Source organism: Benincasa hispida, chromosome 3 (genome assembly GCF_027475165.1).
Source record: "Benincasa hispida cultivar pf3 chromosome 3, pf3_genome.v1.1, whole genome shotgun sequence".
NCBI lineage: Eukaryota > Viridiplantae > Streptophyta > Magnoliopsida > Cucurbitales > Cucurbitaceae > Benincasa > Benincasa hispida.
The window spans coordinates 60,833,001-60,855,255 of record NC_143480.1 but is presented as its reverse complement, the minus strand read 5'-3'; the positions used below and the strand labels follow the sequence as shown (position 1 = coordinate 60,855,255).

Genomic DNA, 22,255 nt, shown 5'->3' with positions numbered 1-22,255 from the left:
TTTATATACTGATATTCATATATTGGTTTATACTGTGATTAATGTCAAACATTGAGTTAAACTCTAATTTATATATTGTGATATATTACATATATTGGTTATGATATTTTTCAAATGCCTAACAAAATATTGTAAGTTATATTTAAAATAACCATGAATCTATCAAATAAACCAATAAATCGATACATGAAACCAACCTAAATAGAAAATAAAATTTCATAAAGTGCAATTTTTTCTCTCCAATTAAGCAAATGAATAAAATCTCAACAAATCAATGCATTTTCTTTTTTCAATTAAACAAAAAAATAGAATATCAATAAATGTATTTTCTCTCTCAAACATTAAGAGTGCTTCGTAAATATGAAAATTTTTTATAATGCCACATTCTCTCTCCAGCCATCTACCAGTTTCAATGGTATTTTAATCCGATCCATTAAATCTTATATATATGAAAATATCAAAAAAATTTGAAAAGGGATTGGATATATAATAATCCCTAGTTATTACAAGCATATGCATTTGCTTGTTGGGAAGTTGGCCCCTCTTCAGTTAATGCTGTTTTTTGTACAGATAGAGCAGCCTAAAGCCTTGACTCCACCATACCGTCATCAATGCCTTTCGCTTCTTCTTCTTCTCCTCCTCCTCTTTTCCCCGTCACATTCTTCATCTCTGATAGAAACCCATCTCTTAAATCCATTTTCACGGGTTCAATCGCCACTATTTTTGGCTCTATTCTCTTTCCCTCCAATGGGGTTTTCCCCTTTTCTTGTTCTATTGAATTTGCTGTTTCGAGCTTCTCTTTCAGCGTTGTCTTTGTCTGATGGGTTTGTGAGATCTTGTGCTGTCCTCCATTAATGGTGGGGCTGTGGGATCTTCTAATGTATGAGGTGAGTCTTGCTGTTTTGAAGAGATTGATCTTGTGATTTCGTATTTAACAACACCCCCCCCTCCCAACTTTGTAGTTTCCGTCGAGCTGAAGATCAGACCGACTTAATTGACTTTTTTTGTCCCTTTTCACACTTACTGGGCTTTGCTTTGAATATATTGATCTTTCGTCGTGTGTTTTCGTTTTTTTAATTGTGTTTTGTTGTTGGGTGTGAGTAGATGAACGAACTCCATCGGAAAGAGCAATGCAGCATTTGAATATTTCGATTCTTTTGAAGTTGGAGATAATTTTTCATGTGGTGGTTGGATGAAGTGTTTAGAAATTGGTGGAATTTAAAAACCCTTTTCTTCTTTCGCTTTCTTAATGGTGATTAGAAGAAAGCAGAGCATTCTTGTCTGAAACTTGGAATGAAGAATAGGCCAACAAGCTTGTCAACCAATCTAAAAATCTAGACACCTCTGATTTAACTCATTTGATTTGGACATTAGTTCCAACAACTTGATCTGTATGCTGTAGATTCTTTGAACAACCCCCAGAAATATAAGCTTCTTGAAGGATTTCATATTCAAAATCTTTATCTTCTTCTCCTGGGGTTGTTTCTTTTCTTTTGTTTCTCTGGGGCTGATTTTTCTTCATAGAGTGAGATGATGAGTCCCTCACATTCAAATGGTTCAACTCATAACTGCAATGGATTGGAAGAGAAGCTTGATGAACTTAGAAGGCTTATAGGTAAGTCTGATGGTGATCCACTGAGGATTGTTGGTGTGGGAGCTGGAGCTTGGGGGAGTGTTTTTGCAGCTCTGCTTCAGGACAGCTATGGCCAATTTCGAGAGAAGGTTCAAATCAGGATATGGAGAAGAGCAGGAAGAGTTGTGGATAAAGCCACTGCAGAACACCTCTTTGAAGTGATCAATTCAAGGGAAGATGTTCTGAGGAGGCTCATTAGGCGATGTGCTTATCTAAAGTATGTCGAAGCAAGGCTAGGCGACCGGGTGCTCTATGCAGATGAGATTTTGAAAGATGGATTTTGTTTGAACATGATTGACACACCACTTTGTCCTTTGAAAGTGGTGACTAACTTGCAGGAGGCTGTTTGGGATGCTGACATTGTGGTCAATGGCCTACCCTCCACTGAAACCAGGGAGATTTTTGAAGAGATAAGTAAATATTGGAAAGAGAGAATCACAGTGCCTATTATTATCTCTTTGGCAAAGGGTATAGAAGCTGCTCTGCAGCCTGTTCCCCACATAATAACTCCTACTCTGATGATCAATCGTGCAAGTAAGATATTCTTACCAAGTTTGCCATTTCATCTGTTCTATTTTCACATATTCATCTGCATAACATGCTCTTTAAATATGGGGGTTATTTTCTTTGATTGTATGCTAAAACCCAAAATGAAAATAAACAGATTAGAACGTTGCTAGCTGAAAAAGAGTTATTGTCTGTCTGGATTTGAGTTCTTAGCAGGGAAAGGAATATTATCTCATAAAGATTCTATAAAGACTGGGACACTCGAGTATTGAGAAAGTTCAAATTAAAACATATGTATCTGATTGTTAGTTTCGTGAGTCTTGTGTTTGTGAAATTACGAACATAAGAGTTATCAGTTATGCTATAAAACTGGAGTCATTTTGGGCTCTCTCTGGAATCTTTCTTTTAGTAATAATTTTGTTAAAATCTCATGATTCTTGAAGTTTAATGTTACCAAGCTGTTAATGATAGTAAATATTGAAGGAAACAAAAAGATTTCTACTTATTATTCCTTTCTCTTCTCCTTCCTTTCCATCTATCTGTACAGAAAAGAACCATTACCCCAAATCTTCTTAACTTTGACATTTATTTCTCCCAGCTGGAGTGCCTATAGAGAATATCTTGTATCTTGGTGGACCAAATATTGCCTCCGAGATTTATAACAAGGAATATGCTAATGCTCGAATTTGCGGAGCTGAGAAGTGGAGGAAACCGCTTGCAAACTTTTTGAGGCAACCTCAATTTATTGTCTGGGATAATAGTGACCTTGTGACACATGAAGTCATGGGTGGTCTGAAAAACGTCTATGCTATTGGAGCAGGCAAGTGGTAGATACTTTCTCGTCAATTATCTCAATCATGTTGGAACTGTGATTTTGAATTTCTGATAATAAAAAAGTGCTTCTGATTGAGGAGACTGGTCATCTCTTTATATTCCAGTTGTATTAAGAATTTTGAAATAATATGCCATCTCAATCCTTAGGAAAATAACCAATAACAAATTGACAACCAGTTTGATTGCAACGATTTATTTATAAAATCTTTCACATTTCACTTTGTTATAGCAATTGCTTTTGTTCTTTTTCACGTCCATTGTAGTTTATGTCAGTTTACAGTGCAATCACTGTTTTTGGTAGCACTCTGGTATAGCTGTTTTGACGGTTATCCCATTTTGCAACTGCCTAGCTTGAATAGTTGGATCTTTGCCAATGCTATAACAAATTCTTTTATGAATAGAATGGCTATCTGCAACTTTATTGGCAGTCTTGCATTTCTGTCATTATCATTATACATTCATAATAGTCGAGCATCTCAATCTTTATAGAACATCCTAGGCCTAGGACCAAATCTTTCTTTTTCCTCTCTCTCTCTTGATTTTGATTTCTCTCTCAAAACTGTGGTTTTCTTAGAGATCCAATTTTGTTAGTATTACAATTATACCATATTCATTGCTTTCCATTTTGAACTTTCAGGAATGGTGGCAGCCCTTACCAATGAGAGTGCTACCAGTAAATCAGTATATTTTGCTCATTGTACCTCAGAGATGATATTCATTACTTACTTGCTAGCAGAAGAACCCGAGAAGCTAGCTGGCCCTTTGCTCGCTGACACGTATGTGACCTTGTTGAAAGGTCGTAATGCCTGGTATGGGCAAATGTTGGCCAAGGGTGAACTTAACCTAGATATGGGTGATAGCATTAGTGGCAAAGGGATGATTCAGGTAAAATAGCTGCATTTCTTTCTTGCTCCATTATGAGTTCATGTGAGAATCATTTTCATTTTGCTTAGTTAAAGCTTTACCAACTGCGTTTGAACTTTGAAGCACTAATTTCTGAAAGAAATGCCTCTATATTCGGTAATGATCTCCACAAGAAGACTGATTTTTGTGGATGCACCATGCACACAATGTGCGCACACACTCCTCTACGATCTCCACAATCCGCCTTGTGGGGAGAAGGGTCATGTTTTGTGGCTAGTGGGGGTGTGTGCTATCTTATGAGTTCTGTGGGCTAAAAGGAATAGTAGGGTTTTTCAGGGGATGGAAAGGAATTCTTTTGAGATTTGGTCCCTTGTTTGTTTCCATGTTTCTGTTTGGACTTTGATTTCAAAGATTTTTTGTAATTACTCTATAGATGTTATTTTGCATAATTTGAGTCCATTAGGGATTTCCCTTCTTTTTTTTACTTATTTTTTTATGCCCTTGTATTCTTTCATTTTTTTCATTGTTATTTTCATCAGACAAAAAAAAAAAAAAGACACTCCTCTATGCAAGTGCACACACTTACACATGCACCTATGCATACACACATGCAAACTCGCTACAATAATCCGTATCTACCTATACACACTGACTCACTAAAATAAATACGTGTCTACATACGTACATATAATATATGGTGCTAAAAAGGTGCTTTTCTGTTTTGCAGGGAGTATCTGCTGTTAGTGCTTTCTATGAAATTCTGAGTCAGTCAAGCCTAAATGTGTTACATCCTGAAGACAACAAGCCTGTTGCTCCTGTGCAGCTTTGTCCCATCTTAAAGACGCTATATAAAATACTGATTAAAAGGTAATTTCCTTAAACTTAGGAATACTCATACAACATGTAGTCAGTATTCTGAAATTTGCACATCATATTCTGAAAAATTACTGGCATGCAGAAATGGTATGAACTTCACTTCATGCTCAATTAAACCCAATCCAATCTTGAACTCTTAAGTTTTTCAATCATTGTTTCTCTTTTCTCCGTGTTTCGGGACATTAGGGATGGATCACCTCAAGCTATACTTGAAGCATTGCGAGATGAGACCTTGAATGACCCCCGAGACCGCATCGAGTTAGCACAAAGCCATGCTTTCTACAGGCCTTCACTTCTTGGTCAACCTTGAGTTGTAGATTCCATGGCAAAACTTAAAACTGAGTAAAGACATCTGACTTCATGGAAGTTCTTTCAACATTTGACTTAAAAGAGAAGTGAGCTTTGAACTTTTGAACTGTTTGGTAATGTATAGTCTATAGGTTTCTTTCTTAATCCTATAGACAACAGTTATATGTCATATGGAGAAAGTTGTAACATCATAATGCAGAGTTTTTTTTTCACCCATTTACTAAAGTTTCACCATTGATGATTCAAATTAATACTTGTGACTCACTTTTGTTACTTTTTTTTTTCTCTTTTATATAGGCAAGAAACCTTATATATAGAATGTTGAAAGAAAATTGGTGTCAAAGTTCTCTCCAATGATATAGTGAATCTCTTATGAGCTCCAAATCTTATTTCGGTTTTCAAAGTTTTATGCTTGTTTCATTTTGATTCTAAATGAAAATATTCTAATGGACATTCGTAACATATTCAAGGTGTTGAATTATATTTTACGTACATAAGTGTTGAAATGAGATTAAAAGTGCTTAAAACATGTATAAAGGTTTTGAAATGAGATTCAAACTTCAAATAAAATGATATGGAAATTAGTAACAAAGATCAAATTAACTTCTTCACTTCTCCACTTCTCCACTTCTCCACTCTCCTTTATCAAAGGGAAGTCATTTTAATTAATTAAAATTAATTAATTAATTAAAATTAAATATCTTATATTTATTTATTAAATATATCATATTTGGTTAAATAAATATTTGAATCATATTTAAATACATATTTCTCTCTTAACATATGGTTTTAATATGAATCTCATTCTTAATTATATATATATAAATCTCATTCCTATTAACTTTTAACCTATAGTTTTGGTATGGATCTTATTCATATTAACTTATTATTTGAATCACATTCAAATATATTCATTCTCCCATACTTATAGTTTAAACTTGAATCATATTCATAATTTAACTATGTAATAATGTATCTACATACATCATTTAATATTAATTGTATATGTACAATAAATATAGAGAAATTTTTATAAATAGAAAAATCTAAAAAATATTTATACTTTATAAAAAAAAGTTCCAAAAATGCATGTACTTTTGGAACTTTTTGCTATGAAGTTTAAATATTTTTAAATATTTTTTTATATTAAAAAAAACCCCATAAATATATATATATATTACTAAACTAATTTGAAATGTTCAAATTTTTCTTTCAATGCCTTGGTCCTTGTTTATTCATCGTGAGCTAGCAAGGAGACCTTATCGACCTACTGTTGGGGATAATGCCCTAAACTCTTGTTGGGTCTTGTAGTTTGTAAACACTGTATTGAACAAAAGCTTGTGATGTAATAATATATAATATTTTTCTTCAATATTGTCTATGAAACATATGAGATGTTTTATTTGCTTTACCACAAACCAATAAACTAAGATCCCTGGTTGTCATTGTAACTTAAGCATGTATGTGGAGATATACAGATGGATCATGCCTTAAGTGATAACTAAAATGGTCTATAGTATATGGATAAAGGAGGGAAACTTTATCCTGGTGATGCTACGTATGCGGCCCATTTTGTAAAATAGTTACAAGTGTTGTGACTTGCTACAGATGGTCTGATCCTAATCATTCATGTGGAGACATGCGAGCGGAGGCGTTCTATACAAAGAAGTTTGTATAAGACCGGACCATAAAGTGTTATAGTCTCGTTATATAATGTCGTTCATGACAGAGATTACACTTCACTAGGATAACCATAGGTAACATGACCTTAATCCTGAGTGAGTTGGGAACTCTTACCTTTGAGGGCGTTCCTTTGATTTGCAAAGGTAAGAGTGGCCAAATTGCTGACTCAAACCTACCACTTTGGGGATTCGTCTGATTTCGGAGCTGGAAACTCAGCTACACAAGATGGAATTCACTCCTTCCCCGAAGCAGGGGTAAGTAGATAGATTGCTCCCTTAAGGGCTAATTCTAGAGCTTGAATGATGTGGTGCCACACATAGTAGAACTATGTTGTATTGTTCATTAGATGGATTAGTGGTACTTAAGGAGTTAGATGTAACTACAGGGGGAAAACGGTAAATTGGCCCAGCTATACTTATGAGCATCTGTGAAGGGTTATCGTACTGTTGATTGGTTATATCTGATGGACACAGAAATATATCTGTGGTGAGAAGAGTGTAGTTGTTGGTCTTTAGTGAAATGCATGGCAGTTAACGGATGGTGGATCTCGTGGCTAAAGAGTTTAGTTAGCTATTCACGTACCATTGGGGCTTTAAACCATAGGTCCATAAGGTCCCTTTGGTAGCTCAATGAATTCAAGTTGAAAATCAGTTTTTGAGTCAGTTTGAAGTATTCAAATTGGCGAGAGGGAGTTTGATTATATATGATATGATTGAACTGGTCAATTATATATGATATAGTTGACATGATGTATGAGATACATCAACTGAAGGAAAATAATATAAATATGATTTATATCTAGTAGAGGAGAAAAGGACTATGCTTTATATGTTGCATATGATGTGATATTAAAACTATAGGTTATAAATATAATATGATTATATTTTTTTTAGTTAAACAATTATGATATAATTGTTGGTGGTTTTTCTCCATAACCGTATGAGATAGTGGGAGATTGCATTCAGTTTTCATAACTGAAGGATAAAATGAAAATAATTTTCATTTTGCAAAAAGATCGGACAATTGCTTCATGATTAGTACACTGCCCATCTTCTAGCTAACTAGAGCATACACGATAGCTCAAGTTTTCCTAAATGACCATGTACACGTGTAGCATTCCTAAACGATCATAGCTTTTTCTAAACGATCGCACACGCGAGCGATTTACCTAAATGTTCAGCCCCGTTTTACTAAACGATCGTGCAACCTTTGTTTAATGATCAAGAATTTGTCTTTGCTGAGAAAGTATGTAACAGATCCGTCCCATGTAGTTGAATTTGAGCCATTGTGATTGAATGACAACTTGAGTTATAAAGAGAGGCCTGTAAAAATTCTCACCAGAGAGGTGAAGATGTTACACATTAGGGAAATAGCAGTTGTAATGATTTTGTGGCAGAATACCAGTTCGAGAAGGCCACCTGGGAGCGAGAGGATGAGATGAAAGCCCAGTACCCAGAGTTTTTTTTTTCAAGAATGAACTTTCGAGGGCGAAAGTTCCTTGAGGAGGGAAGAATATAACACCCCGCACCTTTTTTTTTATATATATAATAATGTAATTTCAGTAAAGTTATTATTTGATAATTCATTTTGGATCTCAAGTATAAATGCGGGAATTTAAGTTTGGCGAAAAATTATTCAATTTTGAATTTCAATGTGAAAGTTATGGCATAAATTAATTTTCCTTTTGAAATGGAAAGAATTTATTATAATTATACCTTCCTTTTTAGTTATTACATTTATTATTTTTTTTTTAAACCCCCACCAACCCTTCTCCTTCGTCTTCCTTGTATCGCACGACAACACCACCATCCCCAATTTTTCTTTCTTTTTTCCTCCCAACCGCACGCCGCCTCCATCCAAACCCATGAATGTCGTGCCTCCCCTCTTCCGACCGCGAGCATCTATTCAGCGGCGTGCCTCCTAAGTCGACTCGACTCCCTTCAGTCGTCTAGGCCACGAAGCAATCGCCGCCACTCGATTCACGAGATCAGTCGCGTCTCTGATCGTCGAACCCCGACGGTCGCCAACCCACACTAGTGTCTATGGATTGCAGCTCGTCGCCCAAAGTCTCAAGATTCCACAGTCACTCGCGCCCAGATCTGAAGATTCACAACTCGACGGCCAAGTCGCTTGCCGTCAGTCACGCAAAAGTTCTTCGAATCCGTCGTATCTCGTCATTTGTGCTGCCAACAGTAAGGGTCGTCGGAACTTGTGGATTTGGGTAAGATTGTGCCATTTTTTTAATTGGATTTATTGGCTAATGGTGTTCTGCTTCAATCTATTGACACGTGTTTGTTTGGGCTTTAAAAATCAAGTTTTGGAGAAGCTTTGAAGTTAAAAGTGTGCTGTCAAGAGGATTTAGTTGTGGTTTCGACAAGTTTTGGGTAAGATTATTGGGAATTATTTGGCTAATTTGGTTATTGGAACTAAGATCTTTTATTAATTGAAATTTGGATTATGTTTAGGCCTAATTCAATTTCCATCTAAACTAGGAGGAAGATTAATTTGTTTATCGCTTAGACATAATTTTGACTTCGAGGTAAGTAATCTTATCACTGGAACTGCCCACGGGCTAGGCTTTAGTTGTATGCTAGCATGATGAGTGTATGTTATGGTAAATATTAGCATGTTGATTGATAGTATGACCTGAATGAAAGTATGTTCTGGCACGAGTTCTGATTTGTTTACTATACACCTAGGCACTTGATCGTTAGTATGAGGTGGTATGTGTTTCCATATGTTGGTATCTGATCTGCTGATGTTGAGACATACTTGTATGTTGTGGAACTATGATGTTAAGGTATACATGAATGTTGTAGAATATGTTGTTGAGGATTATGTGTATGTGGTAGAGCCATGGTATCAAGGATTACATGTATGTCATAGATTCGTACGATATTGATTTTTGAATGTTGAGACTGTGTGAATGTCCTCACTGATTAGTTAGATGCTCACTAGTTTGTATTTCCTCTGGGATTCACCAGTTTGTGTTTCCTTCGGGATTCACCAGTTTTGTGTTTCCTTCGGGATTTACCAGTTTTGTGTTTCCTTCGGGATTCACCAGTTTATGTCTCTTTCGGGATTCACCAGTTTGTGTCTCCTTCGGGATTCACCAGTTTGTGTTTCCAATGGGATTCACCAGAGGTAGTGGGCATACTTAACTACAGTAGGATTAAACTCAGTCTCTTACTTGTTTCATGTGTGTATATGTTCCATAGGTGGGTATCTAGAGGACATAGATGCCTAGCCTGACCCTAGTGGTGGGTTTACTTACTGAGTATTTCATGCTCATTCTTTCTTATGTTGATGTTTCAGGTAAGGGTAGAGATGCACCAACGATGGCGCAGCGAAATTCGTGATCGCCCACTGGGACTAGTTTTTACACTTCCGCATCATGAAATTTAGAGTCCTTATTTTTCCCTTAATGTTTAGTTTTACTATTTGAAACTTATTATGAAGGATTGTTTTTTTATACTTTTAATAGTCTTTACGAATCATGGGTACCCTATTATTGTTTTAACAATTGCATTTAATAAATGGCTTTTGAACTTCTCTTGTCTATTTAGCATTTATTTCAACATAAAGGAGTGTTGTTTTAAGTGCCATGTGTCACGGTCATGCTTGTCCAAGGCCTGTTGCCCATGGCCACATGCCCGATCCAACCCACTTCTAGCATACTTTCATATCTTGTATTGTATTAGCTTAGTTAGCTTGCTTTCTTTACATTTTCATTATAAGTGACCACTCGCCTTTTTGCATATGCAAGGGCGCCAGTTGGCTTTTTGTTCAGAATGCACTATATGGGGATAAGACTAACCATCACTTCCTAATACCCGGAGTAGTACTCTATAAAGCTGTTGTTGTTGCTTATTGCTTTCTAGTCTACTACAATCTTTCTTTCTTTATTCACACTCACAAAAACTTCTTACGAAAACCTTTTCTCCAAACTAGTTTTCTAAAACCGTTTTCCCTAAAACGGGGGTGGAGGTTGCGAGAGACACTCGGTGTGCCATCGGCAGTCCGTATTCGAGTTGGCTGACTTGTTCGTGAGCGGGAACAAGTGCCGCAAAATCGCTAAGAGAAGCTTCCGAAAGAGCGATTGTGATAGTTGGTATCAGAGCCAAGTCGGCTCACATAGGGAAGATCAGTGATCATGTCGGCGACGAAGAACCTGAACAAGTCCCATGTGGACAAGTTGGTAGAGATGGAAGAGCAAATGCTCTACCTGAGAGTGGTCCCAGATAATGTCCGTTTCCTAGAGACTCGGCTACAAGAAGTTGCTGAGAAAGCCGATGGAATTGATGCGGTAGTAGGCCGCCTAGACAGATTACCCATCAGAGAATTGATGATGAGGGTAGAGACCCTCGAGATCAAAACAGCACGGTCCGACAGCTTTGAACGAGGCGATAGCTCATCGGGCTCTGTTGCGCACATAGAGGAGCGTGTCGAAGAGCTAGATGGCTCCCAAAAAGCAATACTTCAGATGGTAACCAATTTGTCTGAAGACTTTCGATCGGCCCTTGACGTCGTCAGAGCCGAGATAGCGGATGTGAGTGCTAGGATGAATCTCACCATCCGAGCGGTAGGGAACCAAGCCCCATCTAGGGGAGCAATGGCAGTAAGAAGAATAAAAATCCCAGAACCGAAACCCTTCTGTGGGGTGCAAGAAGCGAAAGCCCTGGAAAATTTTATCTTCGACCTTGAGCAATACTTCAAGGCGACAAACACAGTGACTGAAGAGTCGAAAGTCATACTAGCAACGATGCATCTAGATGAAGATGCAAAATTGTGGTGGAGATCACGATTTACAGACATACAGGAAGAACAATGCACTATTGATACTTGGGATAGATTGAAACAAGAACTTCGCTCGCAGTTCTTCCCTGAAAATGTCGAGATCTTGGCTCGACGAAAACTCCGAGAGCTGAAGCAAACAGGTAACATCAGGAACTACGTAAAACAGTTTGCAGGACTCATGTTGGACATACGAGATATGTCTGAAAAAGATAAGGTTTTTTGCTTTGTTGAAGGGCTGAAACCATAGGCGAAATCAAAACTATATGAACAGAGAGTACAGGATCTCCCCTCTGCCTATGCGGCAGCTGAATGGCTATACGACCTTAGCACTGACTCACAAGATGTGAGGAAGTAGTCAACTTCCTCAAATGGGGGGAAACAGAAACAGCCGTTCCAGTCCTCCCAGACCTGAGGGAGGAGACAAGAACATAGGGGGGACTTTAAATCATCCCAACCGAGATCAGGAAACAACTGACGGGGGCCACCGCAACAGCATAACAATTACAATTGCCCCTTGTCTTGTTTCAAGAAAATGGGAAAGGCGACGGAGCCACTAGAGAAAGGACTCATGTATGTGGACGCTTGGGTCAACCAAAGATCGGCCAAGAACACTATGGTTGACTCCGGGGCCACCCATAACTTCATGGCTGAAACGAAAGCTCGCCGCCTGAACTTGACTTGGGAAAGAGATGCAGAGAAGATGAAAGCTGTGAATTCCGCAGTCCTACCGATTACGGGGATAGCGAAGAGAACTCCAGTGAAGTTAGGAAACTGGAAGGGCTTCGTTGACTTCGTGATTGTCAAGATGGATTATTTCGATGTGGTATTGGGGATGGAATTCCTACTTGAACATAAAGTCATACCAATGCCCCGCGCCAAATGTCTAGTCATTACCGGATCTACACCCACCGTAGTCCAAGCCAGTATCAAGCATGACCGTGACACCATGCATGCATGTATTTTAGTAATGGTCTAACTTAAGTCTTAGGGGGTCGGGTCGTTATACTATCGTTCTGTCATAATATTCATCTATCATGCTAGCATACATCTAGTGTATGGCTCGAGGGCAGTTTCCACTAGTAAGATTACTTACCTCGAAGTTAAATCCAAAGAAACCCAAGCAAGCTTATCCTTTTCTAGCCAAGCAACACCTAAAATAAATCCAATATTTAAATCAATATTTTGGGTCTAACTCCAATTAACCGAATTATTCAAAGACCTCCAATTTAACTTTAACTAAACTATGGCTCGGTCTGAACTTAATCCCAAAACCCAATTTTATTGGCTACCTGAACATACACAAATTCCAAAATTAATAACTTAATTCTCCACAATTAATCTTAATTCAAAATAGCCAACCAACAACTTAATCCAAACTTACCAAACTTCAAAAGAAAACTGGCCTTTACTTTGATGAGCAACGCCCCTAAACGTCTCAAATATTGAATCTAAAGTCCAAACCCAAGAGATATTAACAATTTTAATCCAAAACCAATACATATAAAATTTAATCTAACAATCCCCAAACCAAAACACAATGGGGGTTACAAGCCTTGGAACTTACCAAATCGCAACGAAGAAGGAACTTCAACACCCGCTGGACAGTGCATAAATTCTCCTCCAAAATCCCAAAAATCTAGCATTCAACCATAATTGGTAAATTAACAATCCAACCCAAAATCAAGTGAGTAAGCCAAATTAACCAATATGCCAAACAACTTACCCAACCACCAAACCAACAGCAATCGACGGCGGCAGGGGCTTGGTGGTGATGGATCAGTGTGGCTGGCCAGGCAGAGAAACGGCGATGGACGGCTGGATAGATTTAGAAAATGGCACAAAACCCACGAACGGAGAAAGACGTGTGCGTTAGGTGGAGCGCACAACTATAGATCTGGAACCCACTGACAGCTGGACGGCTTCAGCGTGAATGACTAGGGGAATGAGTCATTGACGGTTGAGTGGCGCAGTTTGACCGGCGGATCTATCGGACGAAACCCATGAACGACGAGTGACGTGGCTGGAGTGGAGATTGGCGACTGGGGCGGCTGACGACACATATTGCTCGCGGATCGAGGCAACTGCTCGTGGGTGCTGGGCTCGATAGTAGATGCAACAGCTGGGAGGTTCGGCGGGTGAAGGGTTGGGGTTTCGAGTGGCGCCAAAGAAAAGAAGACTGAGGGTGTCTAAGCGAGGAAGAAGAAAGGGAAGGGAGAGAAAAGAAAAAGAAACATAAAAGAAAAGGAAAGAATAAAATAATAAAATATATTTTATTTTATTTTATTCTTTTCCTAATCCACATAGTTCTTTAAATTCCCTTCCTTTCAGAAAAAGAATTACCTTCTGCCAATCATTTTCAATATAAATGATTTCCAACGTCGATAATTAAATTCCCGCAATTACACTTGAAGTCCAAAATTCCAAAAACATACCCAATTTAAAAAATTACTGAAATTACATTACTAACAAAAATTTGGGATGTTACATTGTACCAGTGTGTTACTTGACCACCAACACTCCAATGATCAAGTTAGTAATCATTTAGAGAGAGAGAGCTAGAGAGTAGAAAATTTGGGATATGTTTCGATGTTCCTCCATTGTCCAAGCTTTAGAGTTAGAAAACACACAGTGGAAGAAAACTGGATCATTAAGCATTCTAATTCATTTAATTTTGACTTTAAATTAAGCATGCCCATAAACTAATAAGAGGGTTTCATGACATACCTTTGAAGAACCACTTGAAACTCGAATTCCAACTACAAATCTCCTCCAAATCTACTTGTGAACCACCTCAAGGCTTTCCCTACTATCCTTTTGGTGCCTTAGATTGAGTTGTGAGACTCAAAATAAGCTTAGATTAAGGGAAAATGGAGAAGAAGATCAATGGTTTATCAGCTGAAAACTCTTCTTCAACTTTTAAATATTTTCAGCTTAATCCACTCAAGTGCATTCCCAATTTCCACTTCAATCTTCTTTATTTATTGCATGACAATCATGCAAACACCATTACAATATGTATTGCAGCTCATGCTTGGAAAATCGACTCAAAACTATGGTGGAGTGTGTGTGAGTTTCTTGGTTGGAAAGTGCAAAAATCCCACTTTTGGGATTTTCCATTTTCCATCTATTTTCAATTTTTGATTTTCTAATTGATTTCTAAAATCAATTTTTGTTTTAAAAAATGAAATCTTTATTGATTTTAAGAAATCAACTCATTAATTAATTTTCTAATAAAATTAATAATTAATAATTAATTAAACAATTTAAGTAATTCTAATTAATTCAATATCAAATATTAAATTAATTTAATACTAATTCCACTATCATGAATCCCTATTCATGAATTTAATATTTAAATCATATTTAAATATTAATTGATTCTCCAAATTCGTTTAATTCCAAAATTATACGCGTAATTATATCACATATAATTACTAATTCCTTAATTCAAATTTGAATGTTTCAAATTAACTTATCACGCTACTCCAAGACTAATCCATTTGTGAACTAGTAAGAGAACCCTGTAGACCTACAGATCATGGGCTCCAATGATCCGAGAGATATGAATCAAATTTTTGTATCATTCATTTGCTTGATTGTTGAAAAGAGAGATATGAATCAAATCTTTTAGTAAACCACATGAATATATTAACATTTTTTAATGAGTTCTCTGAATGAATGCACAATTGATATTCATGTTTTTGGTTGAATGTATGCATATTTCTAGTTTAGACTTGCTCGGGATGACCAAGAGCTAAGTTGGGGGTGTTTTGTTAGGTTTTTAAAGGATGCATATTTTCTATGTTAATTCCCCCAAAATTGTGTTGATTGTTTGCTTTAAATGCTAATTTTGCAGGCAAAACAATCCCCGAGGTATTTAGGAGTCATTAAGAGACGATCGGGCCAAAAAGGATCCAAAATAACCAAGAAAATCAACAAATTGAAGAGAATCGAGTAAATTACCAAAATGCCATCGAGAATCAAGTATTCGCCATCGAGTTGCAGTGTCACGACCCTAGGAGAGGTGTTGTGTAACACTTGAAGATAGAACAACTCATTATGCTGCAAAACAGGGCAGCGTTGCTAAACTAAATCAGACATGAGGATTTCCGTGAGTAGAGGAATGATCATTCCAAATTCCATTCGAAATTGAACATAAACAATTACAGTCAAGAAACGGAAACTAACAGGTCATGCACAATACGAAATTACAACATGCTTTAAAATAAGATCAAGGGATAGAGCATTATACCTTTGAAGACTCATGCTTCAAACTCCCTCAATCATGAATGCTCGTTCAGTCTTCATGACAGCAATACACGAACGCTCGAACACAACGATCGCAATACAACATGATCAACAACAACCACCGCACAAACAACGCGAACACATAGTCGAGTTGAGTGAGGACACCACCACAATGGTTACCTTGGTATTCTCGGTGTGAGAATCTAGAAGTGTGGGCTCTGTATGGACTTGGTTAGAGGCAGAGACCGGAGAAATAAAAATCGTGTAGACGATTGAGCAAGTGAGAGATGAGAAGTGTCTATCGTATAGACGAATGCTCAATCGTGTAGAAGAAGGCAGCTTATCGTATAGACAAAACCCTACGATTGTTTAGCTACGACCAGTTGAGTGAACTATCGTATAGTGACACTCCACGATCGTTTAGTCTCTCTTTTAGCTATCGTTTAGTGAAACAATTTCACTTGGTAGATTTTCCATGAGTTTCTTTTCGAATTAAGCAACTCTTCTAAAATTAGGAAAAAGATTTTCCTTTTATCTCACGGTTAACATAAAACCACTAATAACCTCTCACTCAATCGGTTATTAGAAGAGAAGAGATAATTATCCAATAATTAATAATATTATTAATATATATGATAACTAACTTACCATATTATATTTATAACCTATAGTTCTAATATTTCATCTCATGAAACATATAAACCATTGTTTTTTTACTATTTTATGGTACTTAATGTAAATCATATTTACATTAATCCTCCACCTGATGTATCTCATACATCACACCGATTATATCATATATAATTAAAATTCCTCTTATCAATTTAAACATTTCAAATCAACACCAGGAACTAATTCTCAACTTGAATCCATTAAGCTACTAAGGGAACCTTATGAACCTGTAGTTTGAAGCTCCAACGGTACGTGCATAACTGACTAAACTCTTTAGTCATGGGATCTACCATCCGTTAACTGTTGGGCACTCCACTAAAGACTGACAGCTGCACTCTCCTTACTACAGATATATTTTGTGTCCATATCAACCAATCAACAGTGTGGTAACCCTTCACAGATCGCTCATAAGTACAGTTGGGCTAATTTACCATTATGTCCCTGTATTTACATCTAACTCCTTAACCACTGATTACTCTAATGAACATAAGACATATTCCTACTATGACTGAGTCCTCTCTTCCAAAGAGAAGTTGTGGCCACTATGTTTAAAACCCGGAATAAGCCCTTAAGAGAGTAATCTATCTACTTACCTCTGCTTCGAGGAATGAGTCAATTCCATCTTGTGTAACTGATTTCCCAGCTTCCAAATCAGACAAATCCCCAAAAAGGTAGCCATGTTGAGTTGGCAATCTAGTCACTCTCACCCATACTAATCAAAGGACCGCCCTCAAAGGCAAGAGTTTCCAAAACATTCAGGATTAAGGTCATGTCACCTATGGCCGTTTAGGTGAGATGTAAGTCGCAAGTATCAACGACATTATATAAAGAGACGAATCATCTCGTGGTCCGATCTTATATAAACTTTTTGTATAGGACACCCCCGCTCGCATGTCTCTACATGAATGGTCAGGATCTACCATCTGTAGTAGTTCACAACACTTGCAAATCTCTACAAAATGGGCCATATCCGAAGTGTCACAAGGATTAGGTATCCCTCCTTAATCCTTATACTACAGATCTTTTTAGGTTATCACTTAAGACATGATCCACTTGTATATCTCATATACATGCTTAAATATACATACAATAACCATGAAGCTTTGTTTATTGGATATGTGTAAATTCCAAATAAAATAACTCTTATTTTATTCATAACAATGTGTACAGTTTACAAACTATGAGACTCCGGGAGAATTAGGACACCAATCCTAATAGTTTCAATGCTCCCCACAACGTTGCAACGCTCTGGGCTTTGACGCAAATCACCCTATGTGTGCACGCCTTGAGTTGACGAGTGATTGGGGGTAGCATTGCAACACAAGCCCAACGCTTCTTGGCATTTCATCGATTTAAGGTTGCAATGCTACCCAGCGTCGTGACGCTACCCTGTGAGCTATAAAAAGTTCTCCTTCATTTTTGCAAAAAAAGAGGAAGAAAATTCCATGGAGGCTGGGATCTTTCTCCAAGTTTTTTCACTTTTTTTGGTAATTTTTGTTTCAATTTAGGTTAGATTTTATATTTTTGTTGAAATGTAACAAAACTCTTGTAATTCTTCATAAGATTTGTCTATGAATTTGTGAAGTTTTGATTGAATCTTGTTCCTAGATTTCGAAAATTCTTTTGAGTTTTCTCTTTTTCCTTATCAATTGCAATCTGATTTGTGCTTTCTACAAATCTATGCTTAATCTTGATGCATGTTGAATGATCTTTATCTTGAACATGTATAGCCTAGATGCTTGGTTTTGTCACAATCATTGTTGAATATGTTGCTTTCAATGTGTTCGATGGAATGTCTAGCCAAGATCTATAATAGGCAATAGTAATTATGTGTTTGATGGCTATCCTAAGATGCATTAATTACTAGATTTGTAGAAACTTTGGTTAATTGAGTAAACTATCTTAACAATTAATCAACGCAATTGAATCCTAGAACCTAATGTCCATGTTTTCTATTCTATATGGCCGCTATCGAACCCAACAGAAGTAGGAGCATGTAGGTTGATTAGGGTTTGACTATCCAACCTTAATCGATGATTAGGACGCTCTCTCGACTAGGTTATTGCTAGTTGTCAGCCTTTGTAGAGGCTAGCTTGATCGACTTGAGTGAGTAGTTGCGAGCATAATCCAATTGTCAATTAACTTTTAGAATTCGATGATAGGAATTGCATTAAACATCTAACTTGAATTGGAAGCAAGATTATTCCTCACTTGTTTAAATTCATCTTTTATCTTTTGATTTTTAGTATTTTTCCAATTTAATCAAACCCCCCATTTTATTGCTTTAATAGTCAAGGCTAGTTAAGAAAGGATAAAAATTAAAACCTTCCCTGTGGATCGACCTCTTACTTCACTTTAACTATGAGTTAGTTATATTGTTGTTCGAGCTTTATAAATATTGTTTGTTTTGGGTTAGGTAGAACTAACGACACCTACTTAGCAACCGTATATCAAAGGCATTCAATATTTAATATAATACTTATATTAAATGAAAGAAACCTTAAACATGTGTACTACATATTATAACATTTTATAACATACTTTCAATGCATGTAACATGCTTCGTATGGTGGGATTTAAATCTACATGGCATACTTTATGCACATACAAGATTTATTTATTTATAACATATATCACATATATAAACAATTAAATACATACTAATATGGTTTTAATTTTGGCATTTTAAAGCAAATAAAGGCCTAATTATTATAAAAATCAGCAAAAACTAGCTCCAAAACGCTTCTAGACCACAACCACCCCAAATCGGACCCGAACAGCTTGAACTAGACTTGAACTGCCTGAACTGGACCAAAACTGCCTGAACTGAACCAGCCAAAAACCATTTGAGGCTGAACCGGACAGGACCTGAAGAAAATCGGTCGAACCGGCCAAACTCACTTGTCCTCACTCGATCCTTAGTTGAAAACTCGCTTCTCACTACTCGTTTGATCCAAAACTCGCTGCTCGTTAGCTCTTACTCGATACTCGATTGACACTCGCTCAACAATATGAGCAGCGTTGCAACGCTGCCTGGACAGAAGCTCAGCATCTGAATTCTACAACTTGGCCTTCTTCATTTCTTTCTTTAATTACAACTTAATTTCAACTCTAATGACTCTAAATAAATTAAAGACTCTTGAGCACACATATAAGCTCATCAAACAAGAGTCAGTTACAATTTTAACGAAGGAATCAAAGAGAATTTAAATGCCAAATCTCATAAAACCATACAAGTGCACCATTTTCATATAACTCATGAAAAAATATCCACCAAGCCAAAATTAAACCAAATTGAATGCTTAAATGTTGCTCTGATACCAATTGTTAGAGTTAGAAAATACACAACGGAAGAAAAACGGATCATTAAGCATTCTAATTTATTTAATTTTGGCTTTAAATTAAGCATGCTCATTAACTAATAAGAGGGTTTCATGACATACATTTGCAAAACCACTTGATACTTGAATTCCAGCTATAAATCTCCTTCAAATTTACTTGTGAACCACCTCAAAGCCTTCCCTACTATCCTCTTGGTGCCTTAGATTGAGTTGTGGGACTCAAAATAAGCTTGGATTAAGGAAAAATGAAGAAGAAGATTACTGGTTTATCAGCTAAAGAGTCTTTTTCAACCTTTGAAGATTTTCAGCTTAATCCACTCAAGTGCATCCTCAATTTCCACTTCAATCTTTTTTATTTATTGCACGACAATCATGCAAACACCATTGCTGCATGTATTGCAGCTCATGCTCGGAAGATTGACTCAAAACTATGGTGGAGTGTGTGTGAACTTCTTGGTTGGAAATGGAAAAATCTCACTTTTTGGGATTTTCCATTTTCCATCTCTTTTCAATTTTTGATTTTCTAATTGATTTCTAAAATCAATTTTTGTTTTCAAAAATGAAATCTTTATTAATTTTACAAAATTAATTTGACAAAATTAATTTTCTAATAAAATTAATAATAAATAATTTAATTAATTCACAATATCAAATATTAAATTAATTTTACACTAATTTCACCATCATGAATCCCTATTCATGAATTTAATATTTAAATTATATTTAAATATTAATTGATTCTCAAATTTTGTTTAGTTACAAAATTAAACGCATAATTATATCACATATAATTACTAATTCCCTTAATTCGAATTTGAACATTTCAAATTAACTTATCATGCTACTCCAAGGCTAATCCATTTGTGAGCTAATAGGGGGACCTTGTGGACCTACAGATCATGAGCTCCAACGATCTGAGATTAATTGACTAAATTCTTTACACCGAATTAACCTACATTCGTTAACTACTAGGTCACTCCATTAAAGCCCAGAGTTGCACTCCCCTCACTATAGATATATTATGTCCACTCGATATAACCATGAATAGTAAGTTAACCCTTCATAGGCTGTTTGTAATAACGGCTGGATCAAATGGTTGTTTTACCCCCGAGATTATTTCTTGTTCCTTAAGTCTCTCTGATTCTCTAATGAACAATTGGTTTGTGATCCGATCAACAAACCGAGTCCCTCTCGGGCCAATGAGAGGGTGGGCCCCTTCTTGTTCAAGACCTAGAGTCAGCACTTAAGGGAACAACCTCTCTACTATCCTTAAAAACGGGTAGAAGTGAATTCCATCTTACACCCTATGTTCCCAGTTATCTATCCGGTCTTACCCTGAAATGGAGGTTTATTAAGCCGACGCTATTGAGCCAACCCTAACCTATGAAAATCTAAAGATAATCCCAAATAAACAGGAGTTTATAGTTAGCTCAGGATTAAGGTCAAGTTACCTAGGTCATCGCTTTGAAATAGTTAGTCTTAAACAATAAACAACAGTATAAAGTAAGAGTGACTTATTTCGTGGTCTGATTTAGTGCAAACTCATTGCACAGGATGCCCCCACTCCTCATGTCATGACATGTATGAATCATGTTCACTTCATCTGTAGCACTTTACAACTTCTTGTAACAACTACAAAATGGACTGCACCCGATAGTGCTACCAGAATAAGGCACCCAACCTTATTCATATACTATAGATCATTTTGACTATTTACTTGAACCTGATCCACTTTTATGTCTCCACATAAAGTTCAAGTATTCATGTAATAGTCATAGATCTTTTAGTTTATTGGATTTATTTCTAAAACGAAATAAGCAATTCATATATTCAATAACAACTTATTGAATTTTCAGAATAAGTTTAATTTTTTTACAAAGCTATGAGTTTTAGGACATAAAACTCAACATCAAACCTTTTTTATTATATAGAAAATTGATTTTGTAGCAGTCACTTGGCTACTTAATCTCTTGAACAATTAATTTGACAATTAGTAACTTAATTTAGATGTTACAAATAATCGCATTGAAGGATCCAAACACATATAGTTGGCCTAGTAGATGAACATTGAGCATAATTTGTCCATCATCCCCGACCCTATGGGTGGGCCTTCATGATGTTTGTAGATCTTTTAATCCAACTTTTGGAGTTGATCTCTTTTACCCTTACGGTTGACTCCATGTGTCGGTTTGGCTTCATGGCCGACCCCATGGGTCCGATCTCCATATTTAGCCAATTAAGCATTCACTTTTTCATCCATAACAATTATCTCATTAACAAATCATGTAAATATGATAGTGGAACACGGTATATTTTTTAAGTTCAACCGTTATAAGGGTGGAGATCAAATCATCAACCTTTAGAATTGACATATTAGAGAATGATACAATCTTTTATGACTATGTTGGCCAAATAATTAGAATTAAATTAGAAATTAAAAAATAGGACTAAATTGTAAAAACCATGCCAAAATTATGATAAGGACCAAATT

The 22,255-nt window shown here is 36.4% G+C and overlaps 1 protein-coding gene across 1 annotated transcript; it reads left to right on the top strand.

Annotated features, from left to right (window-relative positions):
• Positions 1-513: 513 nt before the first annotated feature.
• GPDHC1 (6-phosphogluconate dehydrogenase family protein) lies at positions 514-5,239 on the top strand. Its single transcript, XM_039027725.2, has 6 exons — positions 514-887; positions 1,105-2,167; positions 2,739-2,960; positions 3,612-3,859; positions 4,566-4,705; positions 4,901-5,239. The coding sequence occupies exons 2-6, from the start codon at positions 1,531-1,533 to the stop codon at positions 5,022-5,024; spliced, it is 1,371 nt and encodes a 456-aa protein (XP_038883653.1). The 5' UTR covers positions 514-887; positions 1,105-1,530; the 3' UTR covers positions 5,025-5,239.
• Positions 5,240-22,255: the final 17,016 nt, after the last annotated feature.